The 20243-nt window shown below is 40.5% G+C and overlaps 1 protein-coding gene across 2 annotated transcripts in view; it reads left to right on the top strand.

Annotated features, from left to right (window-relative positions):
* The window catches only part of PPEF1 (protein phosphatase with EF-hand domain 1), a 34429-nt gene extending 14586 nt beyond the window's left edge, over positions 1-19843 (top strand). The window contains exons 4-16 of one of the 2 annotated variants that reach the window (XM_031061208.1): positions 707-879; positions 2539-2653; positions 4417-4463; positions 8379-8545; positions 10275-10311; positions 10773-10922; positions 13130-13330; positions 14670-14855; positions 15480-15622; positions 16258-16364; positions 17359-17522; positions 18363-18447; positions 18916-19843. In XM_031061208.1, the coding sequence (XP_030917068.1) occupies positions 707-879; positions 2539-2653; positions 4417-4463; positions 8379-8545; positions 10275-10311; positions 10773-10922; positions 13130-13330; positions 14670-14855; positions 15480-15622; positions 16258-16364; positions 17359-17522; positions 18363-18447; positions 18916-19109 (1769 nt within the window). In that variant the 3' untranslated portion in view covers positions 19110-19843. The remainder of the gene's footprint in view (positions 1-706; positions 880-2538; positions 2654-4416; positions 4464-8378; positions 8546-10274; positions 10312-10772; positions 10923-13129; positions 13331-14669; positions 14856-15479; positions 15623-16257; positions 16365-17358; positions 17523-18362; positions 18448-18915) is intronic. The other variant, XM_005426152.1, reaches the window with a different exon arrangement.
* Positions 19844-20243: the final 400 nt, after the last annotated feature.

Here is a 20243-nt window from a genome sequence, read left to right as displayed (position 1 = left end):
CCAGAAAAATAAGAAGCTGTGCTCTACTTTCACCACTCTGCTTTTGTTTACTTTGTTTCATCCAATAGTTTTATGGCAACTGACCAAAAGCTGGCATTGTTTCCTAGCTGTACCAGAAAGAAGTGATTTGCAATCTGCTGTGAATAAATATAATTTTGTTGATGACTTTTAAAATAATCACTGTGACCTGCTGGTATTGAGCCTAAAAATTTTAAGTAGAAAATAAAAGCAATAGAGGGGAATCTTCATAACCTGTATTAAAAGTGTAATATTGAACTTTAAAAAGATGATGGTCATTAAATGATCAGCCATGATTTTTGTGTCTTCTTGCATCAGGGGGAAGGAGAAGGAAGTTTGTACCAGGTGATGGTTCTCTTTACCTGTGAGCAGACTACTCCACAACTTCAGTGCAAAATGTTTTGCACCCTGACCACAGTTACTAGCAGTTGGAAAAGAGTTTTTGCCTGTTTTTAACTTTGGTTTGGTCTTTTTTCCCTTGTTGTGGTTGATTGGTTGGTTGGTTTTAGTATTGTGAGACAATCTGGGGAGGCCTGGAGCTTTTCCACAATAAGGAGGCAGGAGTCAGCCACTGTAATACTGCAGCAGTTAAAGCTGTTGTGTTCAACCAGTTCTGGCCATGCTGTTACAGCTCTGTGGGGGGCTGGTGGAGTTTCTACATTTTTGTTTTCCTTCTATCTTGTTCCAGTTTCTCAAATTTTCACCAGCCCTAGTGCTTCTCAGGTGGTGGATGAAGACTTATCTTTAAAAGAATTTGAAAAGAAGATTGATGTTCCAGACTCCTATTATGGACCACGACTCTCATTCCCCCTTACTGTTGAAGATGCCAATGCTCTCCTTCATGCTTTCAGGAATGAACAGGTAATTTGCAACTACCTTGTTTTCTTTTTTTAACTTATTTTACATCTGTCAGGTTGTAGTTCCACAATCCAATGTAAAGCTAAACTGGTGCCCAAAGAGATATTTCACCCTTCTTTTACATCTCATTACTTTTTCCTGCTAGGCCAATGTGATCATAAATGTGCATGGTAAGCTGCCTTGGGAAATTGAGCTGGCTGTAAGCTAACACAATAAAATCAAAAGCAGACAGTTCTCAGGCAGATGAGTTCCCACATTTGATTCACTACTTTGCTGCATGATCACCAGGCCCAGCCCTGGGGAGGAGGCAGGGACTGGTGAAATGGAATGGCAACCCTTAGCAGCTGCAAGGCAGGGGTTCTCAGTGACTGGGGAAGGTGTCCTAAGCTAAAATAGAAACTAACTATCATCTTTTTATGGGTTAAAAGTGTTCACTGTATGTTCCTCTGTCTTTTGTCCCCCACCTCATTCTTTTAGAGGAATTGAGGTGTAAGGGTTAATCACCTCATTGCAGGGTGCAAGCCTCCACCATAACAGTGGAGTGACTATAAAGCATTAGTAATGTAGCAGAACAGAGTGATAGCACAAATGTCTGGAGCTCAGGCTGCAGCTTCCAAGGCACTGAGGAGGCTGTTCCTCATTTTCTATATTCCTGAGCAAGCCCTTTTGTTGCCCACAAGGTGAGGGTGGAGCAGGGAGGCATTAAACAGGACAGCTTTCTTGGAACTTGTAATTATTTGTGCTTAATAATATGCTGTATAAAAGCTGCAAGGGTCTATCATGCTTTTTAATTTACTAATAAGAATATTTTTCTCTAGTAATTTTCTGTGGAGGCTGATTGTAAAATATCAAATATAAAGCATATGATAAATGAGCCAACCCAGACTTCACCTTACTGTCCACTCTCCCTTCTCTTACTATGGCTGGCATTTTATTAAGGAAATGGTCATATGTATTTGGCCTTTTTGATTGCTTAAAGACATGAATCTTGAAAGGTCATTCTGTAGCTCATCTATCTCCTCTACTACTCTGTTGAAATTAAAAACTTTAAAAATCACCAACCGACAAAATTTTCATAAAAAACTTCAGGAGAGAAGACCAGAAGCTTCAATGTTGCACTGTTATCATTTCTTCACTGTGAACAGGAAGATAACCCATGCCAAGGCAGCCCTTACTGGAGTTTTCTTGTCATTGTTTTTGCAATTTGCTGAAATATCATTTATGGCCTTTGGGGTTTTTTTTTGTTGGCTTGTGTTTTGGAGGTTGTGAGATTTTTTTGTTTGTTTTTTATTCACATCTAGAATGACATGATTTTCAATTTTTTCCCAGTTACTTTAAGCAGATGGCCTTACGCAGTGATTTTGAGTGCTCTATAAGTCTTATCTGTTCTGACAGACAGGAAGAATAGAAACAGTACAGTATAAATAAAGTGGGAAAATCTGTAAAACAAGTTCAGTAAGGGCTCCATATCCACTCACCGGGAAGCAAATGCAAAGCTATGAACGCTCCTAATTCCCAGCACTAGGCCAGACAGCCTGTACTCATGTCTGGAGGTCTGCACATAAATAACCTTGGCAGTTCATGTCTGATATTAATAAAGCAGACAGACCTATTGCTAATTCAAATAAGTCTTCCTTTTCTACCTGCTTTTTCTTCTAACAGCTGCTTCATGCCCGCTATGTGCTGCAGCTGCTCAGTGAAACTAGGAGGGTTCTCAAGGAGATGCCAAATATCACCCATCTTTCAACTTCCTACTCCAAGGAGATAACTGTCTGTGGTAAGGTGCCAGAGAAGAAAACTGCTTTGGGCTATGGGTTGATATTCTAAGTGGTTAGACAATGATACTGACATTTCCAAATTTTGCCATTAGAACAAAGTTCTCAATGCCCTAAAAAATTATTTCTTTTTATTTATTTTTCCCCACAAATGCATAAATTGGAGCAAACAAATAAAAAAAAATAAAGTTCCTGAGTCATAAAGTATATTTTAGGAAATTCCCTCACCTCCTCTTTCCTGTTCTTAACATTTCTGAATGAGTCAGTATTAAATCAGCTAACACTGCAGTGCAGCTTAAATACTCCTGCACTTCCACCTTTAAATTGCCACCAAGTATTTTGATCACTGGCTGTAAGTCTCACCTCTTTCTCCTCTCACTGAGAAAAAACCTTACTCAGTAATGATTTTAATGATTTTAATCATAATTTACTCGGTAATGATTTTAATGAGGGTTTAATATGGGTGGCAAAAAAGACCTTTCAGCAACAGCATAACTATCTAGAATAAATTGAAACTATAATAACCCCTCATTTCTAAGGAGACCCAAGAGGATGGATAAGTCTTTTTACAACCAACAATTTAGTCTCACAGAATGATGTGTCACACAGTACTAAGGAACTAAGAGCTCTTTGCCCATCTATTTTGTTACATTTTTGTAAATTATGGATAATGGGATGCAGTATCCTGACTTGATACAGAATGCAGTAGCTGCAAAACAGAACAATAATGGTGACATAACTCTTGACATCTATCAGTGTGTGCTGTTTGTAGTAGTAAAGAGGTATAAGGGAGGTATTGTGAGACATACAAAATAAATAATATTTTTTAAGATGTGGTTATGGACCTACTTTGATTGCCAGGAAGGGGTTTGTTTAAATGAGGTTTTGTATAAACAATAATTTATTAACCAAGCCATCAAGACCCTTTTTCAAACCAAGGAAACACAGATTCATGCTTGTTCACAATACATGTTCTCCCTAAATAAACATTCCTCTTCATGTTTCTATTGCATTTGCACTATGTAAGCAGCACCAAAAGGGATCCCTCTCCTGTACTGAAACGAAAAGCTTTTGTCAACAGAAAGAGCCTCTGCAGAAGACAGATAACCCATTTTTTAAACATAATCAGTCCAAAATGTTGATTTCCTTAAGGTATCATCTCAATTCCTTATAATTTCAAATTAATAATGCAGATTAAATATATACCTGAAATGTTTGAATCCACATATGTGATAAATATCTATCATAGCTTGAAAGATGACTTAGAACAAATTCAGCAGGCTCATAATTAATCAAGAGCACAGAAAACATATACACATAAAAATGTCACTTCTCTTTTCCTAATTATTGGTGGTAAAAGCATATTATCACAAGATATGTTTTGAAACTGTTCTGCAGCTTTGTGGTGGTGAGTCACAGACATGAGAAAGTTGGCTTTGTGAGCATGAAATGCAGTCAGATGCACAGGGGATCTGTGCTGCAGTGATGCTTTGTGTTGGGGTCAAATCCTCCTTGCCTGTTCCGGAGGCAGACCAAACCTACCTCTCAAAAAGGGCCCAATCTGTCATTCCTGTGGCCTTAGCACTGAGGCACACAGGCATGGACAGTTCTTGACACTCTCCATCATTTCCTGCTGGTAGTAATCAAAACCTGTCCCTGAAACAGGTTCTATTGTGCAGTATAAAAAGGTATTAGATCCAACTAATTTCAGTTTCTTCCTCCTCTGGGAGAAAATTTTTTTAAAAAAAGTTTTTGTTTCCTGTAGGAGATTTGCATGGAAACCTGGATGATCTTTTGCTGATATTCTACAAGGTAAGTAGGTACTCTGAGATGTAGCGTTTTCACTTTATGGCTTGTTATTAAGAACAGATATTTGTATGTGACAGATTTATCACCATTAGAACTGCTCATGTGGTGTCCATACACCACACACACAAATCCTGGAACAATTTAGTGTCTTTGTCAGAGCTTTTCCTTCTTCATATCCTCCTGCTCACTGTGAAGGAGATTGAGGAGATTATTATTTTCCTGAATGCTGAACTGCAGCATGAACCAAAACATAAGAGGACACCTTGCACAGTCTCCAAAGTTCTGCCGCTGTTTTAAATTCCATATTGACTGAAGTCTGCTAAAATCAGGAGCTGAGTTCCTGATGTAACACTACACCATGGATAATTTTAACATTCAAGAAAAAATGCAGAAGCTTTCATTTAGGCTTTCCACTGATACCTGCAGGTTTTTTGTTTGCTTTTGGGTCGGTTTGGGGGTTTTTGTTGTTTGGTTGGGTATTTTTTTGGTTTGGTTTGGTTTCTTGGATTTGTCAGGTTTTTTATTGTTGTTGGGGTTTTTTTGGGAGGGGGTGTTTTTGTTTTTATCAGGAAACAAGAAAGTGTGGTGTTTAAAAGCTGTTTAAGCCTTGGAAGCAATCATACGGTCTGCACAAAATAGAAGTGCTTTGTGCACCCTTTACATATCCTTTTTTATCTTGCTAAAAATGCATAGCTCTGTTTTACTGATGTGTAAGACAAATTAAGCTCTAGGCTAGCTTTTGCAGGATTGTGTGTTTAACTGAAGATGCAGGAAATGTTGTGTATTTAGTTTCACATTTATCTTCAGGATGAATCACCACCTTTGATTGAGCAGGTACTCTCTTTGATTTGAGCTTTCGGGGGCAGGGGGGAAGGGTTTGTGTCAGATCCTTACACGTTCATCTGCACTGAATGGAGACTGCAGTGAGCTAAACCAGGTGTTTCAATGTCATTCTCCCCCTGATTCCAGCTTTGGTACACTTCATCTGAGACTTGTTCAACGTAAATGTGGTTGTTTTGCCCAAGTGCACACCTGAAGACTGTTGAAGTATAGTTAAAATATAATCACACCTTTCTACAGAGTCCTGCTTTTCTTACTAATCAACCATCTTTAGCTGGTCCTTGGCTTGCAGTCTTTTGGTTGTTAAGCTCTCTTTTTAAAACTGGAATAAGTATGATACATATTGGTTTCATACACAGAACCTGGAATTGGGAAATATTTTGGAGATAAATGCTCAGATATAATTATATTTACAACTGCAATCAGCCTGCATTTTATTTTTTTGGAGTAAACAGATGCCAATTCTTCCCCCCCCTCTAATGGATGCTATAAAGAGAAAAAAAAAAGCAACTCTCATCCTGACTTCAGTAAATTCAGAGCCAAAACTCCCACTGACTTCAGACTAGAGATAACACTCAGTTGTTCTCTGTTAAAATTCTAGGGAAGTCCCTTCCATCAAACCAAATAAAATGGGCAAATGTTTTGTCATTTTAAAGTAGTGGAGAATATAGAGAGCATATGATATAGCTGATTAGTTTTTTAGAAGCAAATTAAATCACACTGTTTTCTGTCCCCTCTGAGCAGTTTACTCAGATGAGCAGTGAACCCAGTTGGCTTCTGGGATCCATTTTAATCCTTCCTAAACTCTGTTTCAGCTGGAAGGGATTTCATCCTCCAAGTTGGTACAAACTACCTTAAACAAGAGGGTGCAATCCTAAACAATGCCATGGGAGTGATCTTGGTCTGCACAGGGCTGTGCAGAGCTGCAATGGATTCTGGAGGCCTGCATGCAGACCAGGCTTGTCACTTCCACAGACCACCCCCAGCAAACACACAGAGCTGGCAATCTACAGCATATTGATACAATGCTGCAGATGGTGTATAATCCTTACACCTGGTTTGGCTGAAGCTAAGACACTTACTCTTTTTTCCTCAATAACCACTTTGTAAGGTTCATTCAAACCCTGCATTAATCTTCATTAAATTACAGCATTTCCTGATATTCCTTGAAACTTGAATTTTAAATTACATATTGCTAAGTTAGATTGTTAAAGGGATGCTATAGATAGAAATGGCCTGAAGGGGTAGAAAATGCCAACAACAAACGGAAGTTAATTAATCACTAACCCAGGAGAAACAGTAATGATGCCCAGCAGCAAGTTGCTAATCATTAGAGGGCCTTGTTTGCCTCTCTAACATGTCAGAGGCTGCAACAGCCTTTAATTTAGTTTTGTTCTCATTGTTGGTTGAATCCACAGAAAAGGAAAGTGCATGAGTGTGGAACAAAATTAAAATGTCACATTTAAGTTGGAAGTCCAAACCAAACTTGTTTAAAACTCAAACTGTGTGTAATCTTTTCCAAAAGAAGGGTGATAGTGTCTGGAGAGTGCTCCAGTAGATGTGTCTTTCCACGAGGACTGCAGTTAGAGTGGTTGTGGGTATACTCACAATCTGCTGGTGGATCCACATGCCTATTGGTTTTAAGGCAAAGCTTTTATTTATTTATTATTTATCTATCTTTCTAGAACTGCTGCTGAGTTTCTGCTGTCTGTTCCACTCCTGAAATCCATCCTCTCCTTTCTAAAATCACTTCAACCACTGCACTAGAAGAGCCTCATACATTGCCACGCCTCTGAGCACAGAGCAAGCACAGGCCCCTTCTAAGTTAACTTGGAAAGGGCTCAGGACAGGCTATAGCAAAATCCAAGGGAGCTGAATTTACAGCAGCCAGGATGGAGAGACCAGGGTTCACTACTGCAACCTAACATGAAAGCACAGAACACTGATTGGGATAAAAAAATATATATTCTCATAAGAATTCAAATTACACATTACATTGAGTCCCTGGCCACAGTACACATCCTGCAATAAACCCACTAAGGCAGAATACCAGTAATGCCATAGGAACACAAGAAACACTGACACCATAGATATATTCAAGAAGTGGGATGTCTTGCAATGCTGCCAGAACTTTTAAGATTGGCTTCCACAGTTATAATGTAATGTTATAGATGTTCTATTGGTATTTCTTGTGCATATCAATTGAGAAAACAGAGGTTTCCCTTTTCTGGCAAGTCAAAGCTGAAATACTATTTCTGATACTGATGACTGGAAATGATGAAGCTACATATATGTGGTGCTGTATTTTCTGTAAGCTGATGGCACCCATTGATGTGTTGGTAATTTATCTAATAAAACAAGCCATCAGTTCAAAATACTTGTCTTTACTAAGTCACCATTTATAATAAAGCATTTCTCTGTATCTTCACGAAAAAAATAAGGTAAGAAATACCTGTATATACAACCTCTCATGTTTGTGTGCTTTCAAGTATATCTTGGCTCTCATGAGTAAAATTCAAGCAGTGCTTTCAGGATTAAAGCAACTGAAATCAAACTCTTCAAGTCTTAAGATCTGTCTTAAAATTTTATATCCTCTGGACTATAGTCCTTCTCAGGAGTTTTGGAAGCATACACCACAAACAATGTAAATATATGAAATCCATTCAAATCTACATCAGAAGATAATTTTTCATGTTTCTTATCTTCCATTCAAACTGAATGACTCCCTTCTGTTTGCATTTCCTGGCAACAGTTGCATTAACAAAAATGTATATTTTACTACAAGACTGATGTTTCTTTTGGTCCCTTTCAATTTAATTTAATAGGTAGAAGAAAGGATTAGAGATGGCATTGTAAGAACAGCCAGACAGGTCCTCTCTACTCTAATGGCTCAGGTTGCCTGATATGAAGGTTTTTATTCTAAACAGTGGAAATAAAGAAGTGCTGCTTTTTAGATCTCTATATTATGCAGGATTTTTTTCAGAATTTCTAGCAATGGGATTTCATTTAAATGCTATTTCCTCTATTACACTAGCATAGCAGCCTCTCTAAATGCCCCCTTTTTTTTTCTTTTTGCAGAATGGTCTGCCTTCAGAACAAAACCCCTATGTCTTTAATGGTGATTTTGTCGACAGAGGGAAAAATTCTATGGAAATACTTATAATCCTATTTGCATTTCTTCTTATCTATCCCAATGATTTACACTTGAATAGAGGAAACCATGAAGACTACATCATGAACCTGAGGTAGATTTTGGGGGTGGGGCAGGTAATATCTGGCCTGTCACTAGAAATATTTGAGCATTTGAATGCTACTTTAACCACTGTGACACCCTAAAACTGAAATAATGTTTTATTAAGTAATCAGGTGGAGCTTGGCCTTTTCAGCATATGTGTGGGAAAAGAACATACTTGCTACACACAGACATTTGAATGGCAGTCATGTCCTGTCTTTGATCTAATCATAATCCATTGAAGTCAGAGGGCTTAGTGCAGCTTCCAGAGTATCAAAATTGGGGAAGGATGGATGAAAGGATGATGTTTTAGTTAAAGCACATTAAAGCACATTAGTTAAAGCACATTAAAGAACATATTTCAGTTAACTTTGAACTAAGATTTCAGGTCTCTAATACAAGGGGCAGGTAAGAAGAAAAGGGCAACAGTCAATGGGATACAAGTGAGGAGGGGCAAGGGGAGGGGAAAACCAGGAAGAGGCTACTAACACTGATGGGGGAAAAGGGGAGCACCGTGTAGTGATAGGATACAAATCATGTGTACAGTGCAAATTACCAAACACCCAGTGCAAATAACTAAATAACTATTCAGTGCAATAAAACACCCTCTACTCAGAGGAGCTTCACCAGTTGGAGGTGTCAGTGCAGGAAAGCTGATGCTGTTTTCTAACACAGACATTTGCACTCAGCTGTGCAGTGCAGCCAAGGGAGTGAGCACAGCCAGTGGCTCTGGCTGTAGTTAAAGTGTGACTTGGAGACAAAAAGTGTCTCCGAAATGTGAGAACTCCTCAGTCCTACTCCCTACAATTCTAAACTGCCCCAGAAAGCCTTTGGTTGACTACCTGCTGTAGCCCTTGGATCATTTGATGTGGCACACAGAATGTATTGCTGTTTTAACACAGGCCTCTGTGTTAGCACCTGGGTCAGAGGCCCATAGGCAAGTCCTACTAAAGATCCACAAAAGGGAATCAGTTTCCCATGACAGTTACTTTTTCAGCACATAATTGAAAACACTCCAAAAAGCAACATAAACCAAGATCAGTTACTTAATCTACAAGGTAGGAAAATTCCTCCCCAAAATAGCAAAAAAATATTAACTAAGTCTGTGATGGTATGGAGCGCACAGATGTGTCTTTGCTGTGCGTTTTGATTAGCAGTGCTGCACATTGGTAAATTTGAAAGCTGAGTATTGTGAAAATGCCCCTTGATGAAGGATATCTTGGTGTTAAAAGAATTAGGTATCAAAATCCTTGTCCCTTTTGGGGGAAAAGACATGACAGTTGGATGAAGCTCTGAGCAATCTGGTCTGGTGGAAAGTGTCCCTTGCCCATGGCAGAGGGTTGGAATGAGATGATCTTTAAGGCCCCTTCCAACCCAAACCATTCTGTGATATGATTCCATGAATATATGATATTTAAGACAAAAGTTCTCTGAAGGTTTTGTGGGAATTTTTGCCCATCATCAGTTCCTTTGGAATTTCTCTCTGGTATCTAAAAGGTAGAGCTGGCAAAAAGACCTCTTAATAATTACTAGGCCGGATTCTGTTCCCAACCTCTGTTCCACACAAGAAATAAGTTTAACTCAATCTCAAGACAGAGTGGAGGAAAGCAAATTTCAGCTGAGGTGAGATGGAATGGCAGATGAGAAAGGGGGCTAGAAAACTCCAGTAAAACACCATAGCACAGGAAACCATGCAGAAGGGGCATACTGAAAACCAGTTCATGATGCTGTCCTGTTTTCAGATATGGATTCACAAAAGAAGTTTCAAAGAAGTACAAGGTAAGATTCCTCCTCCTTCCTCTATATTTTTTTTGTAGTCTTGCTCATGTAAAATGAAAGCTGTGTAAACAAGAAAAAGTCATACACTATTTAGGTGTAGCAGAGCATTACTTTAGTGATGTAGATGAAATTATTTTGGCCTATCAGTGGAATAACTAACAAAACAATTTTAAGTGCTTGTCTATTAAAAGAGAGATCTATGGGATTAAATAAGTACCATCCATAAGAACAATCAAGAGCACAAAAAAAGAGGCGAACATAAAAGAAAAAACTAAACACTACAGAGACAATCAAATGGCCCTAAAGTAAATGTCAGAACATGTTTGTCAGGGTTGCACTTCAGGATATCACCTGAACAAAACTGATCATATAAACTGTAGCAGGCACTTCAGCAAAATCTTGAACTTAGAGGCAACAGAATCTGCCAGAAATAGAATCTAATGTAAGAGTATATTTTACAGGACCATTGGAAACAGATTTTGAGTCTTCTGCGAGATGTTTTTAGCTGGCTTCCCCTTGCCACTATAATTGATAGCAAAGTTCTTATCCTACATGGGGGGATTTCAGACACCACAGATTTGGATTTCCTGAATGCACTTGAGAGAAATAAGGTAAGAGATCATATTCATGTGAGGGTAATTTTGTTTTCTTTTAAAAATTTTGTGGTATGAATGCTAGGATCAGGTCATTTGCATTAGGAAAGGAAATGGCAGCAGTATACGGCATGTAAGAAAAATAATAGTCCAATTTTTCTTCAAAATCAGGGCTTAGGAAGGCAGGTTGCAGTAGGTGTTGAGAGCCAGTTGTCTGGCTCTCCACATAATATGGGTCTTTTGACCTTAAAATAGCTAAAGCCACTTTAGATGCCTCCTCCTGCAATGATGACATATTAGCCAGAAAGTATGAAAACTACTTGATTCTTGGACATTTCCTTCAAACACTTCTAGAAATCAATTCAGCCACATATTTCCAGCACTGCCTTTTTTTCCTGGGGCTGTGCTTCTGCCATCTGTTGTGTGGGGGAAGTTCTCCACCTGTGAGGCACTCCCTTGGCAGCATCTGAACATTGTACATGTGGGAGAGCCTTTCCAGAAGGATCAAAATTCAAGAACCTTGATAAAACAGAATCCACTGCTTTTCAGGGATTTAGAAGCCAAAAATGTTCATGTTTTATTTTCTGAAATTATGAGCAAACACAGACCCTTCAAATCAGCTGAAAATGGTGGGGGATTTGGTCTCAATTTGAACCACTAAATCAAGATGTCTGCTTGTGATCAGGGTGCTGAGACTCCTTATAGTCAATGGAGATCCAGGAGATTTGGTGGAGATCATTACTTAGGCACATGTCTCCAGTGCTATTCAAGGAAGTGCCCCATTGGCTAGGGATGTCCCCTTTGGCCTTAGCCTGCCTCTGAAGAAAGTCTTCTCTGTAGGTCCCCTCCGCCAGTCCCCTTTTAGGCCAGATTTGTGTCTGCCCCCCTCACACTAATTCACAGCCATACTGGAGCATCTCAGATGGCGTAGGAGACCAATGTTTGAGCAACTTAATGTACCCTGGCATCAATGTCTGTGAAATCTAGAGCTGTTTTTGTCATCCTCATATTTTCTAAAGCAGAAATAAATGCTTTGCAGGACAGTCAGTTGTGTCTCTTTTTTAAAGATATGAAAAAAGGCATGAATACTTCTGATCATTGGAGTCTAGGCTCCATTGGCTGCACCACTGTGCCCTAAAACTGGGTGCCTAACTACAGATAGAGGTGTCCTAACCATCAGTTGAGTTCTGCTCATACTTTCACCAGGGCTCAGCTCTGCATGTTTCTGTGAAATGCAGTATCTGTGAGATGCAGAATTAACAGGTCAAAGTAGCTGCCACAGGAGAGTGTTGCTAATGAGACATGTGTGGGCCACAACCCAGGGCAGTGTCAGTCTAGGCCAAGTGATGTATTTAAATTGGTACAGCTGGCAGCTGACAGGTTTCAAATACTAGTCAGTGCACTGGTGAATAACCCTGTGTTGTGCATTTGTTTTGAATTAGTCCTTTTCTTTGTTAGAGAGTAAAATCCAGGGGTCTGCTGACTGTATATGTTTTATTGGTGGGGGTGTTTTTTTTTTGTTTGGGATTTTTTGTTTTGCTTTGGGTTTTTTGGGTTGGTTGGTTGGTTTGGTTTTGGGGTTTATTTTGGCTTTGTTCTAGAAATAACCTACTATGAGAGAATTTCAAATGAGAAGACATTCCCTGGAGAGAAACCATGTTAATGATCATTTGTGGAACCATAGTGCAGCACTCCAGAAAAGCAAACGCCCATGCATGTTTGAGGGGTTTGATTTAACAGTATCATGTGGTGTAATATTCCATCAGTTTCACTACTGTCTTCCTGATACTCCATTTAATTTAGCCAAATTAATCTAACAGCATGGTACTGTGTCAGAGCAGAAGTGAATGGAGTTTCACCTTCCATTCAATATGAATGTATATTCCAGGGAAGCTGTGCACTGAAGTGTCTTCCCTGAGCCTAGGTCCTACTTGCTGTATAGTGAGACCCTAAGATTTACTGTGTTTGGAATGAGTGTGTGTGTCTGGATAAAAATATGAAAGGAGCTCTGAAGAGCGTGGTTTCTGATAGGTATAAAGCAAAATTTCTGCAAGTGCCAAATACCTGCAGCTTCTCCCAAACCTGTGAAATCACAACATTATGGGAGTTAACATTAGTTGAACCCTCAAGGAGTTCTCCTGAGTACAGGAAACATGAGCTGATGTGCCTTGCAGCCAACTTCTCTGTATCAACTTTTGTTGTTGTGAACTTTTTTTTTTTTTAAGTTGAAATCTTTGATGCGGCCACCAAAGTCAGTGAGAAACAGACAGGACCAAGTGAAGAAGATAATTCCCACGACCAAACTCAGTAAACACATTGCCAACCAGCATGTTGCAGGGAAGACACAGCACATCTCTTCATCGGGCTTCACTGAGCCTTCAGGTTCAAATTTGCCTCCAGACCCCGCCCTGAAGGAATGGAAACAAGTAGGTGAAACCAAAAACTCTCTGATACCAAACCCCTCCCGCACAAACTCAGCCGGTGTTCTGTTCCAGCAGTGTGTTCATGCGTCTGAGTGAACTGCCTCTCAACAGGAAAACAGTCATTCTAAGGAATATATTAGATACCTATTAGCTTTTTTTGATGCTTTTTGTAGACCTGGTAATAAAAGCTAAAAAGGGATTTTATCCCTTACAAGTAAAATTCACCCAATATTTTCTTTTCATAGCCGTTAGGAGGAGGAAACTGTTCAGTAGGAAATGGGTTTGCCTGCCCTCATGTGGTTGGATCTGTTTGTACAAAATTTGTTGTTGGTTGAAACGGGTCAGACTGCAATTGTTGGTGAGATAAAGCACCTTTTTTTGGCTGTGCTTTTGGCAGTTGAATGCTGATATAGCCCAAAAAAACCCACCCAGCTCCTGAGACGTACAGGCAGATTACTCAGAAGTGGGAAGTTTTTGTCCTTTGGCTGTTCATTTCATCTTGAATATCAGAGCAAATATAGAGCTTTTGTTATACTGTAATTTAATAAATTGTGACAATATGGAAAGCTTAATTTTTCTGAAAATCTGATTTCCCAAGATACCTATCTGACCTACAAACTAACATAATAAGCACAAGCAAGGCTCCCCTTTCTCCCCAAATCTGGCACTCCCCCAGCTAATCAAGCATCCACTAAGCCATGCTCACAAACGTGAAGTGCAATGTGTTAGTACAAACCTTGCCCAAAAAAGTTTCAACAAGCACATTTTGAATAATGTTTGCTACTGACTAGAATGAAACCATGATAATTCATCTTCGTGTCTGAACCCTGCTAAAATACTAATATGTAAAATGTCAGTTTGAAATATGAGCTAACTGAAGACAACAAAGCCAAAGGCAACTCTTTTCATGTTTAGAGCAGGTACTCCCAAGGTAAAACCACTGACCAATGTGGTTGTCCAGTCTGTGCTGGGAAATAGAAATTGCCTGTCCTACTGACCTGTGAAGAAGGCAGCTTTTCTTGTCTTTGAATTAGCCCAGGTAAAGTTTCTGGTGCCCCTGCCCAAATCTGAAAACCTCAGCTGTGAAAGGAGGTACATTGCTGAAATGATATTTCTCCTGAAACAAAAAAGTTAATCTAAAATCTAGATAATGTTTCTTAAAAAGTGGAACAAAAGTCCCAGCCCAAAAGAATGTACTCCTGAAAGGAAGGAAAAACCTCAAGACCTTTGTGTTTTCTCCCTGTACTGTGGGGCTTTTGCTGTGGCCACGACTTTAGACAGCCATACCCTGTTAGTCTTCCCCTACTATCAGTCCTCACTTGCTTGAGTTTGCTATTTATAGATCCTTGACATTCTGTGGAGTGATCCAAGGAGCCAAAATGGCTGTACACCAAACAAGTGTCGAGGAGGAGGCTGTTACTTTGGTCCTGATGTCACTGCCAAGCTGTTTGAGAGATATAATCTGAAGATGCTCATCAGGTCTCATGAATTTAAGCCAGAAGGTTATGAGATCAGTCATGATGGGAAGGTAAGATGCTTCCATGTAAAGTAGAATACTCCTGTGAATTTCACAGGAACATCCACAGTAGGTTTTTCTCCAAAATTTATTTTAAAAAAAGACAGTCACTTTGTTAAACTGGGTTTGGGGAAATTTGTCCTAGATAGATGTTACCACAAATTACTGAGTTCCGAGTAACAAAATTCTTTACATCTTTAGGGAGTGAAGACCAATTTATTACTTACATGAAAACAAATGGACACCAACAAAATCCCCAACATTAGTTGTGTGTAAATACAGTTCAAGACATGCTCTAAGTCTCTAGAAGCCTTTAACTTACTGATTTCTCTTCTGGTCCTGCTTTCTACCATGCTGCATTGGGAGGCCAACAAGAATCCTGAAAATCAGGTCTCTCTTAGAATGAGGTTTCTCTTAAACAGCATGTTATATCTCACTGCTCTCTGAAGTTTGACAGGTCAAAAATAAAGGCCCAGAGCTCTGACTCATTCACCAAAAGCAATTTGGTGAATGACAGAGTTTTATATATGTAGACACATAATTTTGTAACCTGGAATTTTTTCTCAGATCACTTTCAGAAATAAGTGTCCAGAAGAGCTGTTCAGGCCAATCCAGTTTCTGTGTTTCCTATGTCAGGTTATCACCATATTCTCTGCCTCTAACTATTACGAAGAGGGCAGTAACCGGGGCGCTTACATCAAGCTGAATCCCGAGCTGACCCCGCGCTTTGTGCAGTACCAGGTCAGCAAGCTCACGCGCAGGCAGAATCTCCAGGAGAGGTAAAGCTCTGTGTTGCATGCAGTGAGCATGGACTCACCTCACAGTAACTGTACCTGCCACCAATTTAGAGCTTCACTGAATAACTGAATAGGCATCCATTTTCCTTGATTCTCACTGGTTTTCTGTTTTACAATTTAAAAATTAATACAGTAGACAAAACATGTTCTGGCTGCTTAACTTGGTTTCCTGAGAAAATTTCCCAGAGGTAATTAGGTGAGGTAAGCAGTTAGAACAGACAATTGTCAGGGACTCATAAATGGCCTGCACCTGTCTGCTTTAAGGCTGCAGTGTTAATCTGGACAAATCCTGTTATGACTTGAGTCTCATAAGTTTATCATGACAGCTTTGCCATGCCTAGTAGTGTGGTCAGATTACTAAAGGAAAGCAGCTTAGAATTACCTGCATAAACTCAATTATCTCATAAACTCAGTTTATTCTTATGGAGCATTGTTGGTTTTGTTTCGTTTGGGGTTTCCCCCTGCTGAATGCTGTGTGTTTTGGGTCATCCTGCTTAAACATGCTAGACCCTAAACATACTTGGTAAAGGATGTAAGAATTTTGTAAGGAGTGTTGAAAAGTATAACATGCAAGAGGAGTTTAATCCTTTAATAATCTGCTATTTTTTTCTTCCTAGGGTAGGTACAATTGAATCATCTGCCTTAAAGTCCTTACGAGAGAAGATTTATGCACACAGGTCTGAACTGATCAGTGCTTTTGCACAATACGACCTCAATGGCACAGGTACTACTCCCTCTCTGTCCAGTTGCCACCATGAGGAAAACAGCTTCCATGTGTGTGGGAGGCAGAGGGGACAAGCCCCATGGAGAGGAGTCCTGCCTGCCTGCCACTGTCAGGCTGAGGGCAGCAGAGGCTGGTTGACCTTGTTTTTCATGACCACAGAGGAGGGAAGGCGTTGGGAAGGGCTTAGCCCAAACAGCTTGAGGGGATGAAGCTTGAAGGAGGAAAAAGAAAACTGAAAGACATGGGCAAATAAAGAAATTATGTTTGCTGTTGGATAGCTTGGGCAGGCAAATCCAGTTCCAGAAGCTCAAAGGTCACCACCACCTTCATGTAGGAGTGTCTTCTCCTACATGGAATGGAAGGAATGTATCAGGGGTCTCAGGGAACTGGGGGGATGTGGAATGGGTCTCCTTTTGAGTCTGGGAGGTATCTGAGGAAAGGTGCCTGCCCATGTCTCCAGCAGACACACAGCCTGCCTCTGCCTCTAGCAGACACACATTCACCTCTCAGCTGAAGAAAAGTCACTGCTAAGTTAATAGATGAACCTTTTATGCAGAAGCAAGAAGTTGATTTCTGCCACAAATACAAGTTTTCCTTGTGATGGCTTCTCACTTGACAGTGCCCTTACAAGGGCACTCAATAACATGATGTTGTTTCTTTGGCCACTGAACAGCTGTTTCACATATGTCTGTGTGGTTGAGTTTTCAGCCACATGTCACTCTAACTGCAGCTCAGCTGAAACCTGAAGTACTCTTCATGGCATAATCTGGCTTTCTCAAAATGTGTTAAAACATGCTGAACATCATAACAGCATCACAACTTCGTGGCTGGAAGGGACCTGTGGAAATGCCTAGTCCAATCCCACTGCTTCTTTGCTGTGAGGGTTTTTATCCCAGGGTTCAGAGAAAATCCTTGTGTTTTGTAACCCTTTGTGCTGGTGACTGATGTGGGCTGTGTTCTGTACTTTTAACCATGACCTGACCCCTTCTGGCAGGCAGGATTTCTGTCAACGACTGGGCTGCAGCGATGGAGTCTGTCCTACAGCTGGAACTGCCCTGGAGGATGCTGCGGTCTCAGCTAGCACAGATGAACCCAGATGGAGAAGTTGACTTCATGTCTTGTTTTTATGATTTGAAAATGGGTCAACCTATAAAAGAGGTAAAGAGGAAAACACCTCCTTGCAATTCTTGGAGGAACAACTTTTGGTGCAAATTGAAGCACAAGACAGTTGTTTGGCCCAACAAATAGACATCCACAGCTGAACTAGTTGCTGAGCTTCCTTTTATAGTCACTGGAGGAAAATGAGCACTGCTAGGGTACGAATCATCATTCCCTGCTAAGGTAGATGCTTAAAATAGGTTGGATGAATCACATGCTAGAACTGCTTCTTACTTTCTCTTGGCTCTCGAGGGCGTTTAGATAACGGAGCTGAGGAGATGTGACAAATCCTGCCCAGAGCACTCAACCCTCGCTCTTTGAAATGAGCATTTCAAACAAGCTCCAGAGGCAGTTCAGGCCCCTCTGGGAGTCACATTTATAGATGGACTTTTAGATGTATATTGTGGTATCTGAGGTCACTTCTACAGAGCCCAGTTGTTACCAAATGCTGCACAGTGCTTTGGAACAGAGGTATCACCATAATTTTCCTAAACAGCAGGATCCATTCACATCTGTGCAGTGAGTGCTTTGTATGATGTATGGTCTACACCATCTTCCCTAGATTAACCAAGATTATTTCCACAAATAACTACTGCAGGTAGGAGATGTGAAGGGCTCCTTTCCCCCTTGCCCTACCATCTGAAAGTGATGGGTTTCGTCTGATTATTCCTCAGGGTAAGACACAAAAGTGTCATTCCAGAGAACTCAAGCATAAAGATTTTGTTTTTTACATTTGACAAGTTAAACTGGGAAAATGGAAATTGGATAGTAGATATTCTGTTGGTTAAATTAACTCAAACCAAGGTCTGAATAGCTTCTTGTCTGTGATTTCAAAATCAGGCTCAGCCAGCTTTGGCAGAAACACTGTGCAGATACAGAAAGGATCTGGAGATCATCTTTAACATCATTGACAAAGATCACTCAGGTAAGTCCAGGTACCTTCACTGTGTCAGCTCTAGGGAGCCTATACCAGTTATCTTTCCCCCACTGTGTTTCCTCCTTAAGGCTTCTAAATATAGAGGAACCAGAGGTGATATCATTTCTCCAGTTTGGTGGAACCTACTTTAAGCAGTCAGGCTGCAGTCATATAAGGGACAGTGCACAGAGCCTAACAAGAAAAGGTTCTCACATACCCCAGCTCCAGTATTGGCTTCACTCTTTTGGGGGCTTTTTCTCCCTTCCACTCAAGTCTTACTCTTTACTGCTTTCTCAATTCCACTGTCAAAAGCATTCAATCATTACCTAAAGTAAAAATGTGCTTCAATAATGAAAGCACTAGCCCCAGCATGGCAGGCAGGTAACTTTCTTGCAGTGAAGGAGAGTGCATGTGTGTGTTTATACAGGAAGGGAAAACAGCACTGCCAAAAGTAAACCTCTTGTCTGTCTCCTTTAGGTTTGATTTCTCTTGAGGAATTCAGCCAGACATGGAGACTGTTCACTTCTCACCTGGGCATTGATATACAGGATGACTCCATTGACAAGTTAGTCCTCAGCATAGACTACAACAAAGATGGCCACATTGACTTCAATGAATTTTTAGAGGCCTTTCATGTTGTTCACAGACTTGAGAAAAAGGCAACCTCTTGAAAAGGCAGAACTTCTTGTGGGTTGTCTTGGAAGCTCAGCTTGCTGTCATTAGTCATAAAAGGGCTGCTTGATAGGGTCACAGTGCAAGCCTTTATTTAGCCCTTCCTGGATGATCTGTACCTGCTAATAATGGGATAGAGGAGATGAAAACCCACACTTACAGTATTACTGTGTCACTGCCACACACTGCCAGGACCTTACAATTCATCCCCTCCTCTTGGCATCTCCCCCATCAATCTAATCCCTGAACATTGCCAAGGTCATGCCTGCAGCTGTGTAGGGAGAGAGGCTTTGGTAAGTATCTGCCAGCAGTCCTTAGCTGAGAGCTAATAACCACAAGGAACATATCAGAGCCACCCTGGTGATGGAACAGGCACGAGAGAGCTGGCTGTGGGGTGTCCATTGCAGGAGAGGAAAACAGGGAGGAAGCATCTGGTTAAAATGGATAGTTCTGCATTTAATCTTGCTCTTTGCATGATGCAGAAAAATTAAATTATTCCAGGTCAATCTCTTATCCTTCTAAAAGTTTACAGGCACAACTTAGAGGATCTTGGTTGAAAGATGTTTACACTTGCACTAGATTTCCTCTTGCCTCTGGTTACTTTTCACCATATTTGTTGGGATTTGGAGCTCTGAAACAATAATAACTGTTTCTGAGATGGAGCCAGGCTCTTCACAGTAGTGTTGAGCAGCAGGACAAGAGACAATGGGCAGAAACTGATGCACAGGAACAGAATGCCCAGAGAAGGTGTGGAGTCTCCCTCACTGGAGATATTCCAGAACCATCTGGATGTAGTCCTGTGCTCTGTGTTATGGGATGACCTGTCTGAGCAGGGAGGTTGGACCAGATGATTCATTGTGGTCTCTTCCAGCACGACCCATTCTGGGATTTGGTGATTCTGTGCTAACTCGTGACCTTGATGAAGGCTAAATCCACAGCATGTTAATGCAACACATGATAGATCACAGAATAAAGCTTCAGCTTTCTGAGCAATGTCTAAGGGGGGTGTCTCTGCCTGTGTTTTGTAGCCTGCCCCAATCACCATAGAACACTCTTCCTGAAGATGAACTGGGTTTCTTAAAAGCAGAAATGAGTAAGAACACAAGAGTAAACATATTTTGATACTACCCAAT

This window comes from Geospiza fortis, unplaced genomic scaffold (assembly GCF_000277835.1).
Source record: "Geospiza fortis unplaced genomic scaffold, GeoFor_1.0 scaffold285, whole genome shotgun sequence".
In the NCBI taxonomy this organism is placed as follows: domain Eukaryota; kingdom Metazoa; phylum Chordata; class Aves; order Passeriformes; family Thraupidae; genus Geospiza; species Geospiza fortis.
Note: the sequence above shows the minus strand (reverse complement) of the source record. Positions and strands in the feature narration are given on the sequence as shown.